At 36.3% G+C, this 26,935-nt stretch overlaps 1 protein-coding gene across 1 annotated transcript in view; it reads left to right on the top strand.

Moving 5' to 3' along the window:
- LUZP2 (leucine zipper protein 2) overlaps positions 1 to 26,935 on the top strand; it is a 205,463-nt gene that overhangs the window by 81,357 nt on the left and 97,171 nt on the right. Inside the window, exons 2-5 of the mRNA XM_009334525.1 lie at positions 10,311 to 10,428; positions 11,904 to 11,974; positions 15,067 to 15,148; positions 23,465 to 23,527. Coding sequence (XP_009332800.1) covers positions 10,311 to 10,428; positions 11,904 to 11,974; positions 15,067 to 15,148; positions 23,465 to 23,527 — 334 coding nt within the window. The remainder of the gene's footprint in view (positions 1 to 10,310; positions 10,429 to 11,903; positions 11,975 to 15,066; positions 15,149 to 23,464; positions 23,528 to 26,935) is intronic.

Here is a 26,935-nt window from a genome sequence, read left to right as displayed (position 1 = left end):
AGCAGGTCAGACTCTGGTACTGGTGATATTTCTTAATTTCAGATGTCAAAGTGCATAAACAAAAATCTAAGTATTAAACTAGCCGTACAACTTGCCTACAAAACACAATAAGAAAATAAGTTGTTTACATTTGATGCCTTTCTAACCATGAGGTTGTCTTTACTCTTTATGTACCTAGCATATTTTAATTCATAGGACCATGAAGGAGGAAAAGGTGACAGGAGACTGTAAAATTGAATGCGACAGTTTTGCTGGCAAGAGTTTCCATGATTCAGGGGAAAAAAGTGAAAAAAGGGAAAATATAGACTTAAAGTTAGGAAACCTTTTTTTTTAATATTCTGATTTTGGTAGATTGTGGAAATACCTTCCAGAGGTGGTGGCAGAAGTTCCAAGGCTTTGAGCCATTGTGAAATTTAAAGGGCTGAAACACTATAAACTGTACAACAGAAAACAGTAAGGTTCTCAGCAGGAGAAGACAATAGAATACTCAATAAAGTTTTTCTTCTTTAATTTCTAAATTTTTGTAAGAATGGAACAATTTTAATCAAATGGAGGCATTTTCATTTCTTCAGTTGAAAAAAAATTTATTTTTTGTAATGATCTAGGTTTAATCAAGTTAGCACCAGAGCATGTGAAAGAAGAGAGGAAGAATTATACTGAACAGAGACTGTTTTATTCACATTTGAGGCGAACGGGCTGCATTTGAGAAGTTAGGCTGCAACAGCAATTTTAAATATTTGGAAATTGTGAAATTGGAAAAATAGATAATTTGGAAATTGAGAGTTTTTGAAAAAAAACTTAGGAAATTTGTTGCTACAAGACAAATCTAATGTAATGATATTTTGTAATGACAGGAGTTAAAATAGCAAGGAAATGTCTTTCTTCCAAATTTTAACATATATGTCTGTTGCTGGTAACCCAATTATTTTGTTAATACCTGCTATCTTAAACATGTAAGACAGGTGGACTAGCAATAGAGGTGCAGATACATCTTCTCTAAATCCTTAAGCAGAGTAAGGATTTTGAAAATCTGTAACTAAAGCTATGTTCAAAGGTGATGCCTTTCTAACAAGTCACTAGGCTTTGGCAGCAGCGGCTGCTCGACGTGAGTGAGCCCGTGTGGGCAGCCCTGGCGTGAGCGGGCAGTCTGCCAGTCGTTATCGGTATCACTACTCTACTGTCAGTAAGACAGCTATGTTTGTTGGTTTACTGTTGTGATCTGGGTATTTGTGCAATTACTACTGTACGGGCTGAATTCAGTTGTTATGTTCAGCAGCTTTGTTCCGTCTTTGGTCTTTCACAGAAAACATTACCTTGATGATGCTTATCACTAGGCTTCCTCTGCAGTCAGTGGGAGAGACAAATCTTGCTAGAGAGTGATTCAGGCCCAAGTGACTGCATTCCCTGTCTGAAGGGATTGTTCCTCTCCTTCAAATACCACAGAATATAAAGGGATTAGCCCATGTCAGGCTGGAGTTAACTTTTGTGTATAAGCTGTGTAAACGGGATGCCCTTGGTGGTGAAGGACCTCAGAGGCAGCTGGTCTGGGCTACCTTGTTTGGGAATCTTTGTGGAATTCACTTCAGTGAAGGGAATTTAGAATCCCTTAGCAGAAATCCCAACTATTTTCTTATTACCATTTATATTATGAATACAACTTCCAGGCCCTCTCAGGTCTCTGTAAGTGCAGGGGAACGCTAATTTTCACACTGCTCATTGCTTTGGCTTTTCTCCCTGCTCTAATAAATACTCACAAAATCAGCATTTAACTTGCATTTTCCATAAACCAGATACATGCTTGGTCACCAGACTATGGGTTCAGCGCCTCCTTGTTCTTTTCTTGTGGCTCTGAGCAATTCAGCAGTGTCAGTATTTAATTTCTAGTAACATGGAAGATGTTTAGGTGTTTGTGGTGCTGGGTAGGAACTGGTAAGGAATTTAGGATCCTGGTGGTAAATGAAGGATTAGTCAAGCACATGAGTCCCTTAACTACCAATATCACCTTTACCCTGACTTAAGATGTTAATTTGAAAAATGATTTACTAATATATTTTTAAAAAATCACGGTATGGTTTATTAATGCAATAAACCTAACTTAGTAGTATTAGATTTTTGAGAAGTGCCACATGGCACAAAGTGGGTAGCTTATCATTAAGACAAGTCACATTTATTTTTAAAAATAGAGTAGGGGAAGTTAATTTAACTAGCTAACCTTATACCGTGTTGTTTGCCCTTCCACAGCCAGTAAAAATGTTGAGTGGACTCTGGCAAGTGTAGATCATAGTGCCAGCTGATCTCACTATGCACATTCCTAGCATGATTATAAGATTCCAGCTTGAATTTAAAAAGAATAGTCCTGTGGCACGTCTCTGCCTAGAAATGCATTAACCCTAGGTTTATACATCTCATTTGTGTGCATGTTTATATATGTATACATGTTGTGTGTGTGTGTGCATGGTTATGTATATAGAATCAAATGATCTGGGACCAATTTCTCATCTTGTTGCTTCTGGGTTAATAAAAAAAAAGTTTTACAAGTTCAATTTCTAAAACTTGATTATAGCTGATCAGTGAACTTTACTAAACTAAGTTATTAAACAGTGAAATATACTTTCAGAGGATACCCATTGACAATTTTGTCAGGTAAAGTAGAAATATTTCAATTTTATCAACTGAGATAACAGCTTAGAGTGTGAAATTTCCTATAGATGTCATGATGTTGGTAGGTTCTTTTTTTATTAAACAGCAGAATTAAATGTAAAACTCCAGAACAACTACGAGAATAAATTATATGGCTAGCTGAGACAGAAATGTTAATCTGACTGTATCGTAAGAAATGTTAGAAAAAAGCATTGCTGGTTATCTGAGGAGACTAGTGTAACAGTGCTGTATTTAAGGGTAATAACATTGAGGTCATAGTCAGATGTTTTAGATGTGTAGTAGAAAATCAGACCAAAGGCAACATGGACATAAAGGATGAAGAATATCAGAACTGAAAAGGGTGTTAGCTATCAGAAAAAGAATGGGTTTAGTGTGAATGGGTTTCCTATTAAACACTAAATCCTGTAGAACTGATGTGAAAAGTCAACCCTACATACAGAGGACAAGTCCATGTTTATGCAGTCTATATTTGAATAGCTGTAAAGAGTTTAATAACTTCCTTTTCAGATTATGTCTGTTCCATATTGCAACTGTATAAATCCAGTAAGGATTCATTGCTGTTGGTAAAGTGCCTACTGAATGATAGCTTGAAGAAGAAAACAGGCCAATCACACCTATTTGTATGTTTGGGAGGAGGGGTTCTTTTTCTGTGGGGTCAATCACAGGGTTCTGTACAGTCCTTCCTCATGATGATAACTCTTTGCTTTTGTGGCCTGTGCACTTTTCAGTGGATTAATAGAAGTTGTTTTTCTTTTCTTTGTGTCATTATTTTCAGTATCACATTATACATGATGATTCAACTTGCCGCGTCATTTCCTGGGGCCAGGTGTCTATGCCAGCTGCAAGTTTTCAGAAATCTCCTTTTGCTCCTTTACTCATTGATGGGAACTGACAGTTGCATCTTTTCCCTGATGAGTCATTGATTCTACACAGCCAAGAGTCTGCCAAAAAGATGCTAGATTGTTTTTGTTTATTTACGATGAGTGCATTAAAAAGTAAGGGGGAAATAGATGCGAAGGGCCTCATTCTCTAGCTGCTAGCTGTGTAGAAACCAGATAAAATGCACCAGCACTGCTACCATTTTGTGGGCTATTAAAGTTAGAATAGGTTGGGCACTTAAGTCTACTTAAGCAGTCATAACCTGCTATAGTCATATAGGTACTGACAATGTGATTTTTATTTGAACTGTTAATAAATCAAGCCTGGACCACAGGATCATACATTATTTTCAGTAGGTAGGGCTGAAACACTCCAACCAAATATTTTGCACAAATTATGAAGGTCAGATAAATAAAAATTTTCCTTGACTCGCCTAAATCCCCAAGTTTTTGTGTTCATTTTTCTCTCCCTCCCCCCCGCCCCAAAACACAGTGTTCAGATAGTGCCCAAATACAAAGCACATAGCGTAAATGCCATTTGAGTATGGAGAATGGTTGTATCTGACAAAGGCTGGATTTCAGCAAGAGCTTATCTGCTGGTCAACTTAATGCTTATATGATTTTTTTCCAAATGTCATTGTTAATTCAGAATTGACTGAAATCGGATAAAAGTAGGTTAGATACTATTACAGTATATTATATATATACACACTATAATTATATATAGTATATATTGTATACTTTATTTAGATAACCTGATCATTCTGTTGTTTGTTGATCATTAATAAATTACTTCCTTCCCGCTGAATTTCTAGATAAAAAATGCTCATATTTAGAGAGAAAAAGCAGCATTGCAGTGCTCTGTTATCATTGTCAATGATTTGTCTGTTTGCCTATTTTACAGTTTTAAAGATTCTTATCTTTAACTTCCAGATACGTTGATTTAGAATTATGATGAATTTTTTTCTCACTTGAATATAGACCACATTCATGTGTACACATCTGCCACCAAGAATATCTTTAAAAGATTGCTTTAGAAACACCTGGGCAATCACGCACTTTGCAGTGTACTTTGTAAGCAGTATTTACTGTTTATGATGCATGAAAAGGAATACAGTCTACTCTCTTCTTAACTGTTGCTGCTTTAAAAAAATATCCAAACCCATGAGGCTGTGACCTTATCATCATCTCACCTAATTTTCTTAGAATTTACAGTAGGATGCCCTAAGATATTAATTGCAATTATAGCAGGAAAATTTTAAAAAAAGAAAGAGTGGCTTGAGGAATATGACTGACAACGGATTTTCTGAAAGAGACATCTGTCTAAGTTTGTCTTAACTTGCAGACTGTATTTCAATTTTCTCTTATTTTAAGAGTTGGGTTTTTTCCAGTCAGGGACATTTATGTACCATAAATAATTGATATCTTTATAAAAGTTTTATTTCAAAGGCAGGCTTTGTAAACCTAGCGGGAAAACAAAATCAATTTTACTTTGTCCTGACATAGTACATATTATTCAGTGAGAAATAAACTCAATCCTTATTTTGAAGACTAAAAGCTTAACTTCTAATATTTAAGGAAATAACAGTCAGAGGTGGAGTGATCTCTGGGGTGCAAGTTTTTCTTGTTATTAGGCATTTGTCTCTGTTGCATACTGAAAATTAGAAGCTGTTGAAATGTTTACTATAATCTATTAAATCATGTCACTAAGAATAACAGAAGAGTCAAAACAGCTGACTAAGCTTAAAACTATAAGTGAATATCATTCCCTGAAAAAAAATGATCCTGGAATTTACACTGACACTGCATCAATAGGCTGATGGTAAAAACGAAACAACTTGCAATTGGAGTGCTACAGATGACGTTAACGTGCAGAGTATTGCTAAATTGTTTCATAATGAACATTTTTAAAAGCACATTCATGTGCTAAAATGATAAATAATCATTTTAATCCCAGGTAGATACGCTGATAATGACTCTATTTTTCAGAATGGTGTAACTGGTGTAACCTGATATTCAGAGAACAGATTTATTCTGTGTATAATTACTTAGAGGAGTTTCCTAGGAATGGGTTTAACTTATTTTGGGCATGTGTAATTATACTGCAAAATGAGTAGAGAACCCTGGCAGTTTTTGAGGATTGGAAGATTTTGGAAAGTCCCTGGGACTTCATGGTGTTTGTGGCAGGGTGGTACAGTGGTGACACATCACGTTCACTGAGTCAACTTCTTCCAGAATTGTACTGCAGTACAAAAGTGGCATCCAAGTTCAGCATAAGTAAATTGTTCTGTTTAGAGCTTATTTTTCTGGCTGCAAGAATCCATTCTCCCTCCACACCCACATAATTTGTCATTGAGTTTAACATTTCACTGTGTTCCTACTAAAATTCCTTCCCTTACTTTCTCCCACACTGTGAGAGATGATGCCGTCCTTTTAAAGAGTTGTGTGTTTCATTCAGGTACCTAGGTATAGATTAGGTGTTCTTTCAATTTAAATCTTCTCTGAATTCAGAGGAATTATGCTGATTAAGTCTTATTGATATCTGGTCCAATTGCTTTACATCTTGCAGTTTTTTCTTAATTAGACAAATAATCTTCTTGTTAGTTAATCAAATTCAGAGGAGTTTGCTGATATTCATCAGGACAAAATTCTGTATTTGTGATTATATATATTGATTTATGTGTTTTCAAATATGAAACAAATAATGGTGGAAATTTTTTTTTAATCTAACATTTGCTTCAGAAAAAACACCATGCTCTTCATATAGTAGCACAGCTGGAGAGTATGGGCGTGCTGCTGTGAAAAAGTGAATTTACGTCTTCTAGAATGGCCTGCCTATCCATACTTCCAATTATATTGCATCTATGTCTGTGAAGCCTTCCAAAGAGCGGGAGACGAAAATTTGGTTATTTGAAATTCGAGAAGGGAAGAATAAGAAAACCAATTGACCATGGATCTTTCCTTAAACCCAATTCTGAGAATCCTGTTAATATTAAAGTGTAAAAATAAAGGTATATTCAGATTTGTGGAAGAATATAGGAATTCTTGAATAACCCCTGATTCATGATTAGACCACTGTATTTACAAATTTACCTTTTTTTTCACTTGAATTGCACTTCGCTGGTCGAAATGACGCAAGTTTGCAATGTAGAAATTGGGGTCATCAAAATAGATGGGCTAATCTGAGGGTTTGTTGGCTATCGCACAGGTGCAGAGTTGAATTTTACTGTCTTCAAATACAAGGGCACTGTTCTTGGACACAATGCTAAGAGTCAAAGCTTGATATCAGAGATAATATTGTCCAGAATTTAAAACCTTTGAGGATCTAATAGTTAATAGATCTGATAGGTATGTTTTGTATCTTCACTCTTCTTTCCTTTTTTAAAATTATCTTCTAACAGTTCTGAGGGTTTAGTTTGTTTTGTGACTCACTGTGGTAAATTGTTGGCTTTTTGTCTCCTCCTCCCTGCCTAGTGTGTCATAAAATACAATACGAAGGAAAATATAAGTGCATGTATAGTTCATATTAAATTTAATTTTAAATCTCGGGAAATGTTCTAGTTTATGCAAATGGTTATGTATCAGTATTTACAAGACAATAGAGTGAAACCTGTGCCAACTGAATACCCATGGGGCAGCATAATTGGCTGCTTGGGACAGATGGCCTTTAAATGCTCAAGCTAAACTGGAATTGGGGGTGGTGGTGTTACTTTAAAGTGATCGTTAGGACAGTGTTACCGCTTGCAGTTTGGTTTGGTTTGTTTTTGTTTTTTTTTTAACTTTAAACAAAAGAACGACATTTCAATGGCAAAAGACCCCATCAAGCCTAACGCACTGTTTGCGCTGCTTAAAGAGGAATGGAAGCAATGACCTTATTGAAACTACCCGATTGCTTTAGCAGGAGGCAATCCCTCCTTGACCTCTGTTCATCAGCAAATTAAAATGGGAGTATTCTCTGAGGCTTGTCAGGCTGATTACACGTAATGTTGTTACTGCTGAGGTGAACCAGCTCTTTTACAGTGATGTATACCTTGTTTACAATCATGCATAGCTGGAGTGGTAACAAAAAAAACCTGTAGGTGTTTCTGTATAAAACTTAATGCAGGAGATTTTATTTACATTGCATGTAATGACCAGAATGCTAATATTTATCAGGTATTCTAGCACCAGCTAGATTTAATTCATCTAGGTTCTTTCATTCAATTTGATAGAAAAATTTGAACCAAATCCTCCATGTAAATAATGCTAAATTCCAGAAGGTTCATAGTCCTGTTATATAGATTTTTTTTCCTGTAAATCCATGATGTGTTCAACTGTGTGACCTCTATTTGAGATAATTTATTTTTGATAACATTAGTTATCCATATCAAGGATAACCAGATTACTTATGACTGCTGTTTAGTTACTAGGAGGTAGCATAGCTGAGTCCTGGCATTATCTCCTTACACTGACTCACCCCATGTCTTCTTACAGTCGTTCTCAGAGGTACTTCTTGTTCCCCCACTAGATCTGCAGTTTTTCCTTTCCTCTGGTGGATGAACGTAATCAAAATGGTCTGAAACCACTGTGTTTTGAAATATAGTTCATCCACATATTGAAAGAAAAAGCAAAACTTATGAAGAGAATAAAATATTTTACTGACAGCTGAGCTTTTTATCTACCAGTTACAAAATGTGTTAGAAATATTGCAGTTTTTATTTTACCATCCTGGGAAAACTTAACAATTTTTTTTGGGGGGGGGTGGGGGTGAAATCTCTCTCCTCTTTTCTGTTTCAACTTTCGTCTAAAAGAGAACTTCTACTGTAAAATTAAACAGTTGACCTAGCAATTGTCCTGAAGATCTTTACTGAAAGAGTTGGGTGCTATGTTGCAGACCAAAACATCTCAGTTCTTATTTTGCAGCAGCAAGCAGAAGTTGGAGATGTTTTGTGTTTCATTAGAGATGCAAACTCAAAGAACTCTACACTTTTTAATTTGCAACATTCTGTCAAAGCTGAATATAATTATTGCTGAAACTTCAATATAATGTTAAGATTCTTTGCCTAAAGTCTTGTGTTGATGAAAGAGATGCTTTATTCACTTTCATCTCTTCTAGGTATCCAAAGTATCATTTAATATAGAATAATTTTCTTTTTTCATAAATCTATAATATTTTGTGAGCTGTCTATTGCTAAAATATGACTGATATTAGATAGTGTATTTAATTTGCTTTACTGAGTTTCTTTGCTAAAGTGTGTATTCAAAATCCATTAAAAGAGTGTTAAGATTCCTGTTTAACTTCAAGGTGTTGGATCTGATAATAAAATAGTACTGACGTGTTGCAGTTGAGGTTCTTTTTTACCCCGTCTTAGAACCAGAGGTACAGCAAGGGGGCGGGGGGAGGAAGTTGTAGGAGGAATGGATGTTTCAAATCACTGATCAGTCTTCCTCAAAATGACAATTTTAAATGAAAAAGTATGTTGGTTTAGAATTAGCTGTAATGTTTGCTTTTTTCCTGAAATGGAGTATGAGAGTTGGATCTGTATTTCATTCAAGCTAAAACAGTATGTGTTGGATTTATTTCACTGTGGATTTTATAATAACTCTAAAATGTATAGTTACATTCCAAGTAAAAATTACCATTTTGAAGTGTCGTGGTTTAACCCCAGTCAGCAACCAAGCACCATACAGCCGCTCGCTCGCCCTCCCTGCCCCCCCGGTGGGATGGGGGAGAGAATCAGAAGAGCAAAAGAAAGAAAACTTGTGGGTTGAGATAAGAACAGTTTAATAATTGAAATAAAATAATAATAATAATAAATTGTAATGAAAAGGAAAATAACAGCAGAGAGAGGGGAACAAAACCCAGGAGGAACAAGTGATGCAACTGCTCACCACCTGTCGACCGACACCCAGCCAGTCCCTGAGCAGAGGTCACTGTCCCCCAGCCCCCTCCCCTCAGCTTATATACTGAGCATGACGTCCCATGGTATGGAATATCCCTTTGGCCAGTTTGGGTCAGCTGTCCTGGCTGTGCCCCCTCCCAGCTTCTTGTGCACCTCTTCGCTGGCAGAGTATGGGAAGCTGAAAAGTCCTTGACTTAATATAAACACTGCTTAGCAACAACTAAAACATCAGTGTGTTACCACATTATTCTCATGCTAAATCCAAAACACAGCACTGTACCAGCTACTAGGAAGAAAATTAACTCTCTCCCAGCCAAAACCAGGACAAAAAGAATAGAATATTTTGACTTACCCATTAATTAATAATTAGGTTTGATTCCTCTTAGCATATTGGTCAGTTCTAGTTTATACTGTAAGGAGGTTTAAGTGAGGAGAAATTGTGGAATGAAATAAACTTTACAAAGTTAAAATAGATCTGAATCATCCTTCCCTCAAATTACTGGGTGTTACAAAACTTCATACTTTCAAAGTTTTGCTTGGTTTTTTGCATGGAATATCTTTTAAAACAAGAAAAATCTCACGCTATGTACCATCACTCCTGTTAAAGACATCCTTTCTGTTGTCTGTTCACCAGAGACAATATGCTATTTGCAGTGTTTCAGTCTCATAATTTGTATACTCAGATGCAGCACATCATTTTGACATATAAAACATCTATTTATCTACATTGGATGAAATCCAGTTATTATGTAGGTGAACAGGGGCACACACTCCAATTTGGTATCTATAAAGAGTGTTAGAATTAATTCAATTTGGATCAACTAAGACTGTTTTCAAATGCATTGAGTAATATTTTGAGAAGACCTCATGCTTTTATTTTCTGTGTTAGACAGGGCTATGAAGAACTGGAAAGACAGCTGAAAGAAGTCTTTAAGGAAAGGAGCAATATCCTTCGTCAACTGTCGAAGACTTCTAAAGAACTTGAGGGAATTAAAGTAAACCTCCAGGTTAGGTTCTGTCTTGGTTTCTGTAGGATTACTTACCTTGACTTTTTCATATTGGTATCTATTTATTACAAAAAATGTGTGTGGTTTTTTTTTTTTTTAATATGTGAATAATTATTATTTTGTTGATCTTGTACTTAACATAAACCCGATGTTTTTATGGAAAACGTGGTCCTAATGAGTTGGGCCCTTTGTCCACTTACTCAAAAAATAAAGAAAATATGAAAATAGAGCACAGTAGAACAAAAAAGGAGGGGAAGGAGAAAGAATAAGCTGTTTTAGTGGAGTTACCACATGTTTGTCCTGGTAGCTACTATAAAAAGATTTCCTTTGCTGTTGCAGGTTGCATCTTTGCTGATGCGTTATATATACTCAGCCTAGTTTAGCTGCTTACTTTACCTACCTGACACGCTATCTACACGGACTGACTGGGTTTACCGCAAGGCGTTACTTTACAAGCTTAGCTGACAAATTGTGCTAGATGAGCCTGCGGCTAGAGCTGAGGCACCTCTGTATTTAACTTGGGAGGTTTTGGGGTATCATGTGTAGACTGAAAGGGCAATAGTCAGAATAACTCTGGAGTCAAATCAGCTCCTCAGAGCGAAAAGTAGATTAAAAATCCTGCTCTGGATTTGAGGTCCAGAAATCACCAGATGTTCGCTTAAGAGCGTGCCTGTCTTTTCCAGATATAGTCTGTTGGTCTGGTGAAAACATTAAGACTCGTTATCAGTTGAGATTTGTCTCTGTTTGTCATGCCGTTTTCAAGGAGAGTATTTTCCTGACATGGCATTTTTATTGTCATGTTGATGTAAGCTAGATGGGAAAAATATAAGGAGTAGAATCCCTGTATCTCACAGGAGAAAGCTGGTATTGTGTCTCGATACTGTGCTATATTATATTATTATATTGTCTTATATTTCAGACTTCTCTGGTTCTAATTAATGTGAACTGTGGCCTATTGAACCTTTTCTCCTTTTTTTTTTTTTTAAAGTTCTTTAGCACTCTTTAAAAAGAACACCACACCTACAATAATAAAGTAATAGGCTTCTCCTTGTAACAAAGTTATTTGGGAATGGGATTTCTTAGGCAGCACTGTTGGAGGTAGTACTCGGCAAAATTATACCATGAGAGATTTTAGACTCAACGCTGCAGAGATCCAGATATAGGCAAAGAGCTGTAGTATTATCTTCTGTATATACACACTTACCTTTGTCATACAATCCTAATGCTTTTAGTCATTTGTTTGTTTTTAAATCTGCTTATTTGATCAGCTGTCATTTAATATTTGAAAAACAGCTATGTACAGTTAGCTGTGCTGAGTTACGGTAAAAGAAAAGTCAGGCTATTCTTCTGTTCTTACAAGTGGTAATATCTGTAATTCACTGGGAGCATTTTATGAAAGAGGACCAAATTAATCATTTCTCAGATGAATAATATTAAAGTTCTCTTTGGTAATAGACTTCTTCCTTTGCTATCAGTCTTTGAAAAATGATGAAGCATCAGCCAAAAGTGATGTGCAGAAACTTCTGGAACTGGGCCAAAAGCAAAGGTAAGACCCCGCCACACACACACCTCCTCCCTTCTCTTTCTGTTTCCAGACTGAAACCTATCAGACTAGGAGATTCCATCTTTCCTTTTACTTTAATCTATAAACACTACTGTATTCCAGAGCCTGCTGATTATAACAGTAAGATAAGGGCAGGGAATGCTGCTTTGGGAAGTTTTCGAAACAAATGACATATTAGGTGATATTGGACATATGTTAGGAAAAGATACTAAAATGCTATAGTGAGATATCTGCTAAAGAAAGGGTTTTTTAATTTCTCAGGAAGGTTTAGTCATGAAATTTTCTCTTAAAAAGAAAAAAATCAAAAGTTTTAGAAAATTACAAGTGGTTGGTAATGCCCAGTTAATGAAATTATTGAAGTATCTCAATCTCTGAATATAGACATGGTGATATATATTTATTCAGGCCTCTTAATTAAATATTCATGCATGTAGACACTCAAAATCACTAGTCATTGTGCAAATGTAGGAATACTTGTACTGGGTATCTGTGAGGAAGGCAGCTGGGAGGAGAGAGTATTCGTTTCAAATTATTCATTGAGCACTTAAATAATGAGTTTCCATGGCTGGGAATGCAAGTTCCCAGCCTAGTCCTTAGTCTCAAGTCCCCTAGTCCTTCGTCACAAGTAACTCATTCTACTTCTCTTAATTATTGGAACTCAGACCAGCAAATAACAACATCAATACAGTTTTAGTAACAAGAAAATGTAACTAACATAGGGATCACTTTTGCTGAGACAATGTTATATAATGAATACACCTGTACTTCCATCTTTTTCCTTAGAAAAAATTATTATTTAAAAAGTTAATAAGGTTCATACTTCTTTCATTGTTAGAAATGCAATACTTCCATCTCATGGCCGTCTTATTGCTGATATTGTATTTAATAGAAGTACATATGAAATTGCATTGCTATAGAGAAGGCTAGTGATAAAATGACCTTCAGTTCTTCAGTACACAACAAATAAGATCCATAATCCAATATGCCTAGAAGTTCTCATTTTTACTTTGATAGAGAAGGATCAAATACATAAGAGTCTTTCAGGTATTCCAGACAAACCTATTAAATGATGAAAGTAAGACTTCAGCTAATGTCTTATTTAAACACCTCTATGGCTTGGGTATAACTGAGGGTATACGTCTCAGCATCATAGCTGCGCTTGTCACGGACTCAATCCTTCATACATTAATGTGTTTTTGTAGTGGTTTGATTGTTGTGCAGCTTTTATGAAATAGCAAGATTAATTGATTAAAAGTATTAATGGACTATTCAGTAAATAGATCTTAGTTGCAAATGGGAAAATTGAGTCTGCTAAGGGAAAATTTTACAACATACTACAAGTATTCTTCCTAATCTCCTCCTTAAATCACCCCTTAAAGTCTCACAAGGTCCACCCAAAAGTACATGTTGACTTTTGCTTCTGAGGGATTCAGCTATTGAGTATACTGGTCAACAGCAGTTCCCAGAGATAGACCCTGGATCGGTGCGATATGCTGCTGAGCGGCCCTCACCCTCCTTCAGAAAATAAAAGGCTTTTACAATATACTCCAAGAAAATGCCTTGGATCTACTGCAGGTACTTGACAGCTGTTTACAGGCTTACTGGATTTCACTTCCAGAGAGGTGTAGAAGTTCAGTGTAAGAAGGAGGTGTTAAAAATGTGCCAGGGAATCTCCCTCATAGAATTTCGCTAAGGAAGGGTCACAGTTTATTTGCCAAGAGCCTCAGGCTGTACTTCATCTAGAGTAAGGGAAGAACAGCGAACATACTGTTATGCTTAAATCTGTTGTATTTGAACCAAAATTCAAAATATATCCCAATATTAATCTTATGATCAACTTTCTTTGGACAAACGTGAGCTGCGTTCAGTCTGTGAGCACTACTTTGATTATTCTCTGCAATGATGGATGATACAGTGAAGTTTAGAGTGTTAGAATCTCAGCTTGTGTAAGTAGATGTAGGTCTGCTGACTTCAACTTAGATTTATTATTTTTTTTAATCCCTTTTGTGTGAGTTCTTCAGTACTTCCGAAGTTGCAAGTAAAACTTGGTCACTTACTATGATGCCTCAAGTTTTATTCTTTCTGTGCACCATCAGCACTGTGAAATGATCACATCTGTCTATATGATAAGGGAGTTGTATTGTGCTGATGGCGCATTCGTTTCATGCTGCCCAATCACTATTTCAATTAAATCTGTTCTGTACTAGTGTTCCCAAAACTGCTAAAAGTAGTAGAGTTATTGGCTAACAAGAATCCAGCAGCTCAAAAGTTCTGTTCTTATATGAACTAGATGGTTGCCATTCCAGTTTAGTTTTCACTGGGCTAAATTATTAATCTGTGTATAAACCCAGTTTTGTGTTACTGTTCTGTGGAGGTTTATCCATGCAAGCAACAGCCCTGAAAAAGCTCTGCAGTTGAAATATGTCACTCTTCTACTTTGCCACAGCTCCAAAGCGTGTCATATGCTGTGGGTAGAAAGACATGGCCAGCAGAGGATCTCAGCCTGCTGCAATTCCGAGAATTTCTTACTGCATCAGTAATGCAAAGGTTTTTTTGATTCAAATAAAACCCAATCCAAGTAATTGTCATCTTGTTTTTTTTCTTGCATGCCAGAATCTTCTACTGAATTTTGTGTTGCTGGTTTCTAGAAAGAGCCAGGTGAAGGTTGAATTTTATCAGAGCATTATTTATTTATTTGTTTTTTATTTTAAAATAGGTATAAACTAGTTCTTACTGATAATAGTGTGGTTCCATTTTGGTGTGTTTTCAGTAGCCTGCTTTCCTTGCTTTTTTGGTGACAATCCTTTTTCCTAGAAATTATACACTGGCAGATGTTTTGGACAGCAGGCTACTCAGTAGATGTAAAAGGTGGCCAATTTCCGTCATAAATAATTTTTGTCTTGTGTTGGCACTATAGTTCATGGGGTCATTATGATTTTATTAGCAAGACACATAGACACAATACACCCATCTGTTACTCTGAATAATTAAAAGTGCCTTTTCTTGAATCTGAAGAATTATTTCTTAATGGACACTTGTAATGAAGTTTGTGTTCTGTGTTTTCAACAAACTAGGGAAGAAATGAAATCTCTCCAGGAGGCCTTTCAAAAGCAGCTTAATGAGGCAGCTGAGAAAGCAGAAAAGCAGCAGGCTACCGTGAGTGATTCCCTGTCCCTCTTTTACTTTTGTTTGTTTCTTCTGTTGTTTTTTTAATCCTTCTGCCTTTAGAATTTGTCAGTATTTCAAATAACTTTGCATGTAAAAAACTTGTAGAGTACTAACACGTACTTGAAATCCAAGCTTTCAGCTCCAAGAAAGGAGCTGAAAAAGGTTTGTTTGTTCAAAAGCACTAAGACCCCTGTCTTCAGTAATTTTTGTGGGATTTAGGTGTGTGTATACACTTTTGGAGATTTGGGCCTGGAGACTTGGACCTAAGTCCTTTCCCTGATGAAATAATCTTTATGGACCGTCATGTCTCATCTATGTCAATGTACACTGTCATACATCCATTGACTTTTTTGGACTCACTACCAATTTTCAGCAACAAAATAGAATCATGGATTCATAGTAGAGTGTCTGATTTTGACCATAATAGATCTAATTATCACTATAGAAAGGTATTAAGTCCTGTTAAGGTTTCATGCTTTAATGAAATTCTGTTTCTGGATAAATTGTACAACTGGTTGGATTTTTATGTAGCACTATAATGCTGTGTGGCATAAATAGCCACATTTTGCTATTGCAGGGAAAAAAAAAAAAGTAGATTCATGTTTTCTGTTTAATTCTAAGATGTAAAAAGGAATTTTTTCCTATATTGGTTAGTAGTATTCCTATAACACAAACACCAGTGAGCCTAAGTTGACTAGATAATCTCCAGAGGTTCCTTCAAATCTCAAGTGTTCTCTAACTCTGGACTTGAAAACAAGCTGCTAGAAGGATTTATATATCTGTTTTTAGTTTTATTGGATAACTACTGGTTTATTTAGTAATATTTTACTGTCTTCCAGGCTCATAAAACAAGGGTTCCTCCAAGATAGATGTTTAAAAATAATTACTAAATTTAGCAAATATTTACATATGCCTTCTTTTGTATTAATGTGATTCATATGTGACTTTATGCCCCTGGTGAACAAGATAGGAGTTGCCCTTGGTGGACAAGCTGTGAGAGTGTGTTTTACATGCCACCTTCTAATTAGAAACAATATAGCTTTTAAACTAAAGCATTCCTTTTGCAGGTTTCTTTCAATTAACGCGATTTTTGAAAACATTTTTTTCCCTTTGCTGCTCGGAAGTCTGAAGGGCAAAGACACTGTTTTTACCTATTCTTGTGTCCCCCCACAACACATACTTCGTGGAATTTTGGTACTTGTAATTTTGTCTAGAGAACAAAAACCTTCTTTTGTTCTTGAGGGGGAGAAAAGAAGTAAACTGAATGCTGTATTGAACGTGAAAGGAATAACATATTTTGGGGGTCTTTCTCAATAGTCAGGGCAGCATATATCCAGAAAAAAAAAAAATTTGCACTTGTTTTAAGATGGTTTTGTACTGAGGCAAGATATATAGTCTTCAAATAAGAAGAAATGAGAACCTAGTTGCCTCTGCTCAGTCTCAGAACATGCTGGTCGAAAGTTGTCTTTTTCCAGGTGCACGGACACATTCCCCCTAGCTTTATTGGCACAACGAATTCTAGTCCAACAAATTAAAGGTGGAAAACATGTTTCGTTATTTAATCTCTGTATTGGATTCTGATATGCAAGACTCATTCAACTGTGGGTTAAATAAATCTCAGATGTAGTGAATGGATTATTGGCTCTGTTGTTCTTTGTGATATAGCGCTTTTTTAACTTGAGCAGCAGTGCCTTGTGTAAATTCAGTCCACACCCTAGCACTGGGGAAGAGCACAAGATTTCTTCCACACAAGTTGAACAAAACCTACTGTTAACTGTAAGCAAAAACGTTACCTAGTGCAGAAACCAGGAAAAACCCCTCTGAGTTTGTAACAGAGAAACTGAATTCTTGAGCTGTATTCTAAAACTTGCCAATAATAGAATATTAAATTTGCCACTGATTTTAAGGAAAGCAGAACTGTGTCCTTGGTTTGTGACATTTATTTCTTTATGCCTTGGGGTACGATGTACATAATGAAGCTCACCAATACAGTGAAACTGAATGAATACTCAGAAAGTGCTTCAGGATCCTCAGATGAAAGCTGCAATAGAAATGGAAATAAATATTATTACTGTCACACAGGGTTACTTTACACCTGGTTTCTCCATGTGTTTCACGTTTTTCTGAAAGCAATATGACTGCTATGAAAGAAGGTCTAGGTACTTTGAGGCAAGCCTAGCTAGAGGATGGGAGCTTGAATTTAATTCTGATTTAATGAATTGCGAGTCTTGTTTCTAATCCAATTTAAGCACATTTTATTCTACAGGATTTGGTGAAGTAAATCTGATTTTCATCAGAGTAAATAAGAATAGAATTACATTTCTCAAAGTCAAATGAATAAAACACTGGATGGGGGTTGGAAATACGTATTTCTTTTCTGCACTTGCCAAGGAGGCATAGTACAATGCTTACTGTATGTTAATTGGCTGCATGTATTCAACAGGGAACACCTGCCTGAAGGTGTTCTTTATTAGGTAAATGCAAAAGTGTAAGTAAGAATTTACAAGAATTAAGTCAAATTGCATGAAAAATAACCTGGAAAGTATTCAAGGACTCTGACCAAACCAAAGGAACAAAGGAGCTGCCGCAGCAATACATTACACTTTGCATCCAAGTCTTGTGCAATGCATGGCAAGAATCTTCACAATCAGTTGCACAAATGATTGATTCATTAGAAACAATGTTATCAACATTATTGTGCATGCTTATACATTTTTCTTGCCCTTTAAGACTAGAGAAGCCAGGAATGGTAGGCAGCTAAAAGTTGCCCTTCTGAGGATCTTCTGAAGTGTTGGTGGGTACAGTCTCTCAGAGAGCAGCCGGTGGAGCTACTGCTAGGTAGTAACAACATTCTGAGGGTAGAAGCAGCAATTTAGGCTTGAGGAAACAAAAAGAGGTGTAAAGACATTCCTGTCCTTCACAGTACTAATCACACGGAAGACTGACCTGGAGGCCCTTAGCAGGAGTGAGCACTCCCTTTCTGGGTCTTTTGTCTTCTGCATCTGTAGCACTAACATATGAAGAACAGCAGCAGTCTGTCTTGGGACAGGTCTTTTCTAGAAAAAATATGGCAGACCTCAGATAAATTTATGCCTCTTGTTTCAGCTGCTCTATCTGAGATAGTAAAAATGTGCAGAGGAATACTAGTTATGATAAGGATCATTTAAAATTTAGAGTAGTCCTATGTTGCAAAGTTCAAGGTCAAATACAGTCTTCCAGAAAGCCTTGGGTTGTGAGGGAGCTTCTCTACAGACCATCTTACACTAGAACTATGGATCATTTGTATATCAAAAAGCATTTCTTAAATAGAGAAAGCTTGTTAGTCAGAACCACCGTACTGGGTTTAGGTATACAACATGTATATAAAATGTGTAAGACACAATTCCAAATAACCTGTTGTCCTCTTTAACAATTGATAAAGGTTGACAGAGCTTTTTGGTCTGCATTTGATATCAAATACCTAAGCAATTTATATTAGGTTGTTAAGCAGTGAAAAAATTTATTAATAATGTCAAGCTGTATCTCTAAATGTGAAGTGGAACCACTTCTTCCAGAAACAGGATTAGGAACCATGGACTAGTTTTCACTTCTGTTAACAAAGAGGCAGGGTGCAAATGACACATGTAACTTGAAAGTGTTTTTCTTCCAGTGAATTTGAATAAATAGGGTAAGTAGTGCTTCTGTATCTCTATATTAGGTTAACAGGCTCTTAGAGCTTTTTGGAGAAGGGCTCTTCACTCGACTGTGCTTCATGCTAACTGCTTGTATCTTAAGGAATAGGTATTTTTTTAGAAAGTGACCTTGAGGTTTGCAAAGTTGTTTCCCATTAACTGCAATTAAAGTATATAAAAAGAGCTGGATATCTCTGGATGAGGGAGAACGTAAAGAAGGAAACAGGGAAATACTCAAAAATAGTTTGGCTAAGTAGACTAAGCTTAGTCTGCATTTTACATTTTATTCCTGTTGGTATTTTATATCATGCTAACAATTTTTAAAAATACATGGTGATGGAATTGTTTGACAATACAATTATAGTACAGTCTGTCAAAATAAAGGAGAAAATATGTCCGTGTAAACTCCTTTTTCCCAGTTGCTCAGTGTTCGCTATGAAAAATGAGAAATAAGTAACCCATTATGCCTGACTTGTAAAAATAAACAATAAACAATATGGTTATTTTGAAATAAGTAGTGTTTTTCTTAGTAATAAAAGACTAACAGAATATGGGGAATTTAATTCAGAGATATCCACCACCAAACAAGAATCTTAAGAACCGTTGCAAACTCATGCCTGCAATATTTTTAATAAAAAGATCGGATGTTCATTTCACTTCAGAAATATTTATTTTGTTCAGTAACAGTCCTTATGACAGGTCCTACAGTCCTAAAAGTCTCCTTGACAAAAATCTGTTTTATTAATTAAAATATAACTTACAGCTTGAAAGTTACATTCATCTAAGAAATCGTAGTAGATAAAAATATATTTAGGTTTGCTTTTACAAGTATTTAACATTTTGTAGAGCACTTTTTTCCAAAGGTAAAAATCATAGAATCATTAAGGTTGGAAAAGACCTCGAAGATCATCGAGTCCAACCGTCAACCCAACACCACCATGCCCACTAAACCATGTCCCTAAGCACCTCATCTACACGTCTTTTAAACACCTCCAGGGATGGTGACTCAACCACTTCCCTGGGCAGCCTGTTCCAATGTTTAACCACTCTTTCAGTAAAGACATTTTTCCTCACGTCCAATCTAAACTTCCCCTGGTGCAACTTGAGGCCATTTCCTCTCGTCCTATCGCCAGTTACTTGGGAGAAGAGACAAACACCCACCTCGCTACAACCTCCTTTCAGGTAGTTGTAGAGAGCGATGAGGTCTCCCCTCAGCCTCCTTTTCTCCAGGCTAAACAACCCCAGTTCCCTCAGCTGCTCCTCATAAGACTTGTTCTCCAGACCCTTCACCAGCCTCGTTGCCCTTCTCTGGACACACTCCAGCACCTCGATGTCCTTCTTGTAGTGAGGGGCCCAAAACTGAACACAGTATTGGAGGTGCGGCCTCACCAGTGCCGAGTACAGGGGGACGATCACTTCCCTACTCCTGCTGGCCACACTATTTCTGATACAGGCCAGGATGCTCTTGGCCTTCTTGGCCGCCTGGGCACACTGCTGGCTCATGTTCAGCCGGCTGTCAACCAGCACCCCCAGGTCCTTTTCCGCTGGGCAGCTTTCCAGCCGCTCTTTCCCCAGCCTGTAGTGTTGCATGGGGTTGTTGTGACCCAAGTGCAGGACCCAGCAATATTTCAGAAGAATATTTCTTCTGTTTTAGGTAACAGCCTAACAAGTTCTCTCTGTATTTTGGAGTCCACTCCTACACTATAACTTGAACATTTGACCATGAAAATGAGTATTGAGTACGTTAGGTTTTCCAGATATTGCCAAAATAGTTAGGTGTTAATGAATGTATTCCAATCCCATCTTAATTGCTCATGTCTTAGTCCTGAGCAAGATACAAGAAGTCTGGAGGTAAGCAAATAAGCATACAGCTGAGCTTTGACTGTGTGGTAATGATGCTATATTGGTATTCTTCTATCCTTCATCTGTAGTGAATAACTAACTGTTGCCTGACTCTTAGAATTAGATCACTGCCATCTGCTAAAGCATTCTGTATTTCGATAGGGGAAAATTTAATTTGAACATTTCAAGGTCACAAACTGCTGTGAGTAAAGGCCACTGGGTGGAAGCTGTTGCTTTTAATAAATGTAATGAGCTCTGAAACACACAAAGCTCTGAGTACCTTGGATGTCTGTCTCCAGGAGACAGAAGCAGTGTCCTTGCTTAATATTGAGAAATTCAGCCTTAGAACAATATATTTTCATTATGTATTTTCATAATTACAGCTATGTAGTAATTAAAGGCAGCCAACATTTGGAAAGAGGTGACTGTCAAACAAGAACAAAGAGTGGGCAGAAAGGAGGAAGAGATGTGGAAAGTTGCTTAGTTTTTTCAGTTTCTGTGCCTTTTAATTTAGAGCTGGGTATAAATGCCTGTTCTTGTTTATTATGCTATCAGGATTTGGTGACTGAAAGTAGAATTTTTACATCTCTTCTGGAAAATGGTATTATGCCTTATCCTCGGGACTGACTAGAAGCATCATGCAAATGGGCTGATACAGACCGATCTGCCTTAAAGCATGAACGCACTTAAATGGTTATCTCTATATTAGCTCCAGTAGCCAAGCCATATAAATCCTTCCTACGTAGCTCTCTATAGCTATACTTTATGACTAAGTGGCTCTTCAGCTGTTAAAGATTTAGTAGAAGTGCTTTAAAAATGCTGTTATAATACGAAAGCAAAAATTAATGACTTTTTAACTAATACTGGTATTATTTTTTAAAAAGAAAGGGACTTAATTTTTTTAAATTATTCAGATAAGATAGAACAGTAAGTTTGTGCTATTTAAGTTGTCCATATCAGTGATATCAGATGCATGTGCATGTGAATAGTAATTAACAAAAATTACTGGTTTAACTAACATAGATTGCCTGTTAAATTAACAGTACTGTGGTGTCTTAAATATCTCTCCACTGGAAGATCCAAGCTGATACTTACAGGTTATGTATAGAGAGCACAGAGACAATAATTTTGGTATCATATCTCTTTAATTATTTCATATATATTCAGATTTAGAAGTGAAGTGCTTAGAAGCAATATTGATATTCTCTTGAGAGTTAGGACTAAGAAAGGGAACACTCTTTAACAGAGGTCAGTATATTCTTTTTATCGGTTTTAATGGTAGCTGGCAAATTTTTTGAACAGCTGAAAAACCAAAACCCACCACGTACGTAGTTATTTTATTTTTTGCCCCACTTAATCCTGATCTCATATTTTGATTGTGACCTTTATTTATTGTTGTACAAAATCTTCATATTTGTTATACAATAAACATGGACTACATTTCACTATTTGTGGGTGTGATTGCTAGGCAGGTGCTGAATATATTCATCTTCTGTTAAAACATCACCCTCAGTGGTAGCTGGATGTGTAGTCAGTATTTCCACAATGAAATAGACAAAATTTTCAAAGAGTTTGCAAAAGTAGTAACATTTATGCATGTCAGTTGGCACCAGTCTCACGGACCCCCTACTTACATTTTCTCTCTTAAGTGATGATAGTGTTCTCTGACTTCTCTCCTGTTACAGATGAGAGTGATGGCAAGTCCAGTGATGGTTTTTAAATTACTGACATCTCTCTACTTGAGTGTGGACATGATTCTAAGAACAGCTGTCATATCATGCAGATTCACTGTCATTTTTTATCTGCATGACATCCAAACCACTAATCTCTAGGTCAATGTCTCTGTAATCTAAATCTGTTTTCTTACAGAGGTTTTGTTTTTCTTAAGAAGTCTGCTGCAATGTCAGATGAACTGTAGTTTCCTATGAATATAGGTAGGCTTTTGTATCGGTGGGGGACAGAATGTGGCGTGGGGCATTGGGCATATAGGGATGAGTATTTTGCTAATTAAGGTATCCAAGAGCATCCTCCTTCAAAGTGAAAGGAATGTGTTCTTTTAATCCTAGTTGTTATAATTACATCCTCCTTTCTCCCATTAACGCTCCATAAGCCAGGAGGAAAGCTCAATCCTGAAAGAAACAGACCGATTTGTAAAAACAATCTTTTAAACTGTGTTTGATTAAATTCAGTCTTAAAACTAAGATTGGAATATTTACTTTCCAAGGCAAATCATTGAATTAAATAGGAACTAAAGACCAGATTTGAATGCTTTCACATATAATACACTTTATTCCACAGGTGAGTCTGATCAGAATCAAGGGGTTTATCTCATTAGGACCAGTACTGTAACATTCAAATCAAATAACTGCGTTAGAAACCTGTTATGATAGATGTTGTGTTCTTAGAGGGTTAAAAATTTTTTAGATCATAAAATCTGTTAATACTGTTGTAAAAATCCATAGTTCTCTGAAGGTCACGTGGGACTTCATTGCAAAAAATAAACACTACCTACTGGTGCATAAGTAACGTAAGCCTATTTACGTACAGCGATTTGCTTCTCTTGATTGTAAGTTTTCTAGTAAATATCATGCTAAATGTTTGTAGATTTAGCAAATACTTAACAGTGGCCTATATCAATTTGGTATATAAGCAGCGGTTTTCTAAGATAACTTATTGGTAGAAACGAAATGTAAGGTGGTTTTGGTTTGGTTTTTTTAGTAAAAAAATAATATTTAAACTGTTGTTTAGATACATTTCAACAACTCACATGCAAGTCTCTTTAAACTTGTAGATTAAATTTCTGAAGACCGAAATGGAAAGGAAGAGCAAAATGATCCGTGACCTCCAAAACGAGGTAAGAGGAACATTTGATTGTTATCTCCATTCAGAGTTTACACTGAAAGAGATTATGGTTTCACTTCGTATTTAAAACACGTGTTGTGGTAGTAGAAAGATAAAGCTCCAGTGAAATACTCTAAACACAAAAGCAAACAAAAATGACGGTGTGCATTTAGAAATAGTATTTTATTGAATGCAACTGTTGACTCCTTGCTACCGGTGCATAGGTCCATAGTTCACCCCTGTAACTTTTCCTGTACTTATGAGTTGTGCTTTTTCAGAAAGGAATACTTAATCCAGTTCTATAGATTATTGATACACAGTGAAACTTTATCCACAGTGTTACTACCTGCTTTAAAAATAAACAGCAAGAGGAGGAGAAAGGAAATACAGTCTCAGCATTGAGATTCTTTAAGAATGTGTTTTTTTTAAATTTTATTAAATTTTCTTACACTTTATATGTCACGAATATTAATCCCAAATTGATCCCAAAATCTGAAATAAAAACATAGAACATGTTTTATTTAATATTTGTTAGTATTAAACAGAATTTATTTTGAAATTTGGTCTTGGAATAGAAACTTAAAACATTTGAGCAGCATTGTATTTTTTTCCTCCTTATCTTTTTCTCCCCGAACAATTTGTCTAAATCAGGATATAGTTTCCCTTTCCATTGCTTAATTTTGCAAAGCACTTTGCATTTGAAGATATTTTATTCAGATGATCTCTTGTTCTCTTACCAATCAGGTTTCTTGTCTTTATCTGTTCAGTCCTAACATTTTGCTCTTCTAAACTATTCTGAGTTTAACGTGTATGAAAATTTGTTCTCCTTAAAGCACTTATTTAAAGAGTGATCTCTCATGTCGTTGGTCTATGAGAGTGTATATATACAGTCAATCGGAAAAAAGTGCACATTACTTTTTAACTCGCAAAGGAAATATTGTCTGTTTCAATTGCTCACGTTATTTAAGCCACGTTCTCGGTTGTCTTCATCTACAGTCACAACCATCTTGCTTTCTTTTCCCACCTGTGATCATTGGATGCTTTGCAACTGAGCCTGTTAATTCTAATAAATCATAAGCCATAAAAAATCCTGTCTCTCATTGCACACAAATAAATACTTCATTAGTCAACATTCAAACCGTCCAACTGCTAATGATTTTCTTAGGTAGGAGTGTAGACTTCTGTAATATTTAGTGTATTTATAACACATTTTAGAAAATCTGCTTTGAAAGGAATCTTCTTGGCACCAAAAGTATTTGTTTCTCAATTTAAAAATGGAGTGATTCAGCAATATTTTATTTCCTGATACCCTCCTGTCTGAAGTTACAAGAGCTGACTGGGTAAACTGGATGTATCGATGTTGCAAGCGTTTTAGGCCTATCATGGGGCCTTTCAGAGAAACATCTAATTTGCATACCTACGATTTTGTGTTTCCAATTGTGTGTCAGTCTGCAGAGTGACTAAACATCTCCATCACTACCTAAAATGAATGGGCAATTAAGAATGCTCAACATTCCTTCGATTCAAAACATAGATATGTTGACTTGGTTACCCACAGATGTACCAATTCAGACACATTTTACATCTGTTTCTCTCTTCCTCTTAGGAGAGAAAAAAAAAAAAAGGAAGTCGGGTGAAATTCTGGCGTACCTGAGATCAGTGAATGTTCAGCAGAAATAAATTCAGGCCAGTGGCAAACCCCAGGAGTCACCATGATGTGGTGGATGGCGCTCTGGGTGTGGCACAGTAGAGTGACTCCTCCCATCTTTTGAATTACAAGAACATAAGAAATGCTCAATGGCCCATCAGTCTCAGGATCTTGTCTGTGACAATGGCAATAGCAAATGCTATTAGGGCAGAGCGGGTGAGCCTGCCTCACTTCCCACAGCATCTGGGATCACTGGGTTTGGGATGTTAGAAGATGTATCCCTGTCTATTCCCCACATATGTTTATGAACCTGCTGCCCATTAATTTCTCTAAATCCTTTTTCGATATTGGATACCTCTACAACTTCTTACACTGCCAAATTCCCTCTTACTTCACTGGTTACGTTTAACTTTTTTTTAATGTCCTTTCCTGTTCTCCTCCCTTGAGCAAGTTTTTCTAAATTCTGAGTTGTTTCCCTGTGTAGCCTTTTTAGCTTTATAGAGTCATTCAAGGTTTTAGGGGCTTCTAATACAGCATTTTTTAACAGCTTCTAGGCAGTTTGTATGTTTTTTGGTCATTTGACTGTTCCTTTCAGAATTTGTTACTATTTGCCTTATTGATACATAGTACTCTTTCATGAGATTGTATGTCTGTGTGCTGGATTAAGGTGTGTTTTGCTGTCCTTCCACAGTAGTAGCTGTTATTGCACTTTGTTAGCAGTTACAAACAGTCTGCCATTAGTTCCTCTTGAACTCAGCCCAAGGAAACCCTTGAGAACAAACCAGGATAATGTCTTGGGGCCTGCAGGGCTGGCTGCAGTCATTTACTGTCTAGCTTCTTTCAGTCACATTGCAAATGTCTGGTGCTAAATGAAGTTTCAGTCTGGTTGGGGTCTCTACGCTATATGAAGAATGAAAAAGATTGTGATTTCTCTTTAATAGCTTGGCAAATCATTAGAGAATAGATAAACGCACAGGGGAGGAGTATAAAAGTATAAAAAAAAAGGTATATTTTTTTAATAGAAAAAGATATGAAAGTATAAAATTTTACTTATAAAAGTAGAAGTGTAAAGCGAGTGGCTGACATTTATAAGATCGTAAATATTTAAGGAGTACTTTTGATATGTATCTCCGCTATCCTGCCACGCCTGATTGTGATTTTGTCTGAGTTTTTAGGGAAGTACTTTGACTACAAAACAGCAGAGAAGATGGATAGGGGTTTTGTGAGTCACTGAGTGAACAGTTTCTGGAGTCCTGTATAAATGTTATTTGGGGTATCTGTGATTGAGGCTTCTCAAAAAGCAAAAAAGAAATAGCATGTTGAAAAATTGCTCAAATGATTAAAATAATTGCTTTAAATGATTCAACTAGAGATATTAGTTTAGATGGCAAGTAGAACACATCAAGCAAATAAAACAAATTTCCAGTTTCCTGTGGCCTTCAGTGATGTGTGTTCTAGTCTAGCTCTCCTGCTTCTCCTTTCTCCTCCATATATCCAAGTTACATAGAATTTAACTATCATTCGAATGTTCCTGGAATTACTCGAAAAGATCTGTCTGATTTGTATTACTCATCTCTTTTAGGTCATAAAATTAAAAAAAAAGGGGGGGGGAGTTTTACCGAGGAGGAAAAAAAAGCCACATTCTTCTCTAGGGAATTAGTGAATTAATGTCTAGATGCTCTAAATGGAACTACAGAACCTTCCAGTACTTTCTACAAATGTTTCAAACTTGATGTCGGAATAAAAGGATTAAATCTTCCAGAAGGAGAAAAA

The sequence above is a fragment of the Pygoscelis adeliae genome, unplaced genomic scaffold, assembly GCF_000699105.1.
Source record: "Pygoscelis adeliae isolate BGI_AS28 unplaced genomic scaffold, ASM69910v1 Scaffold171, whole genome shotgun sequence".
In the NCBI taxonomy this organism is placed as follows: domain Eukaryota; kingdom Metazoa; phylum Chordata; class Aves; order Sphenisciformes; family Spheniscidae; genus Pygoscelis; species Pygoscelis adeliae.
Note: the sequence above shows the minus strand (reverse complement) of the source record. Positions and strands in the feature narration are given on the sequence as shown.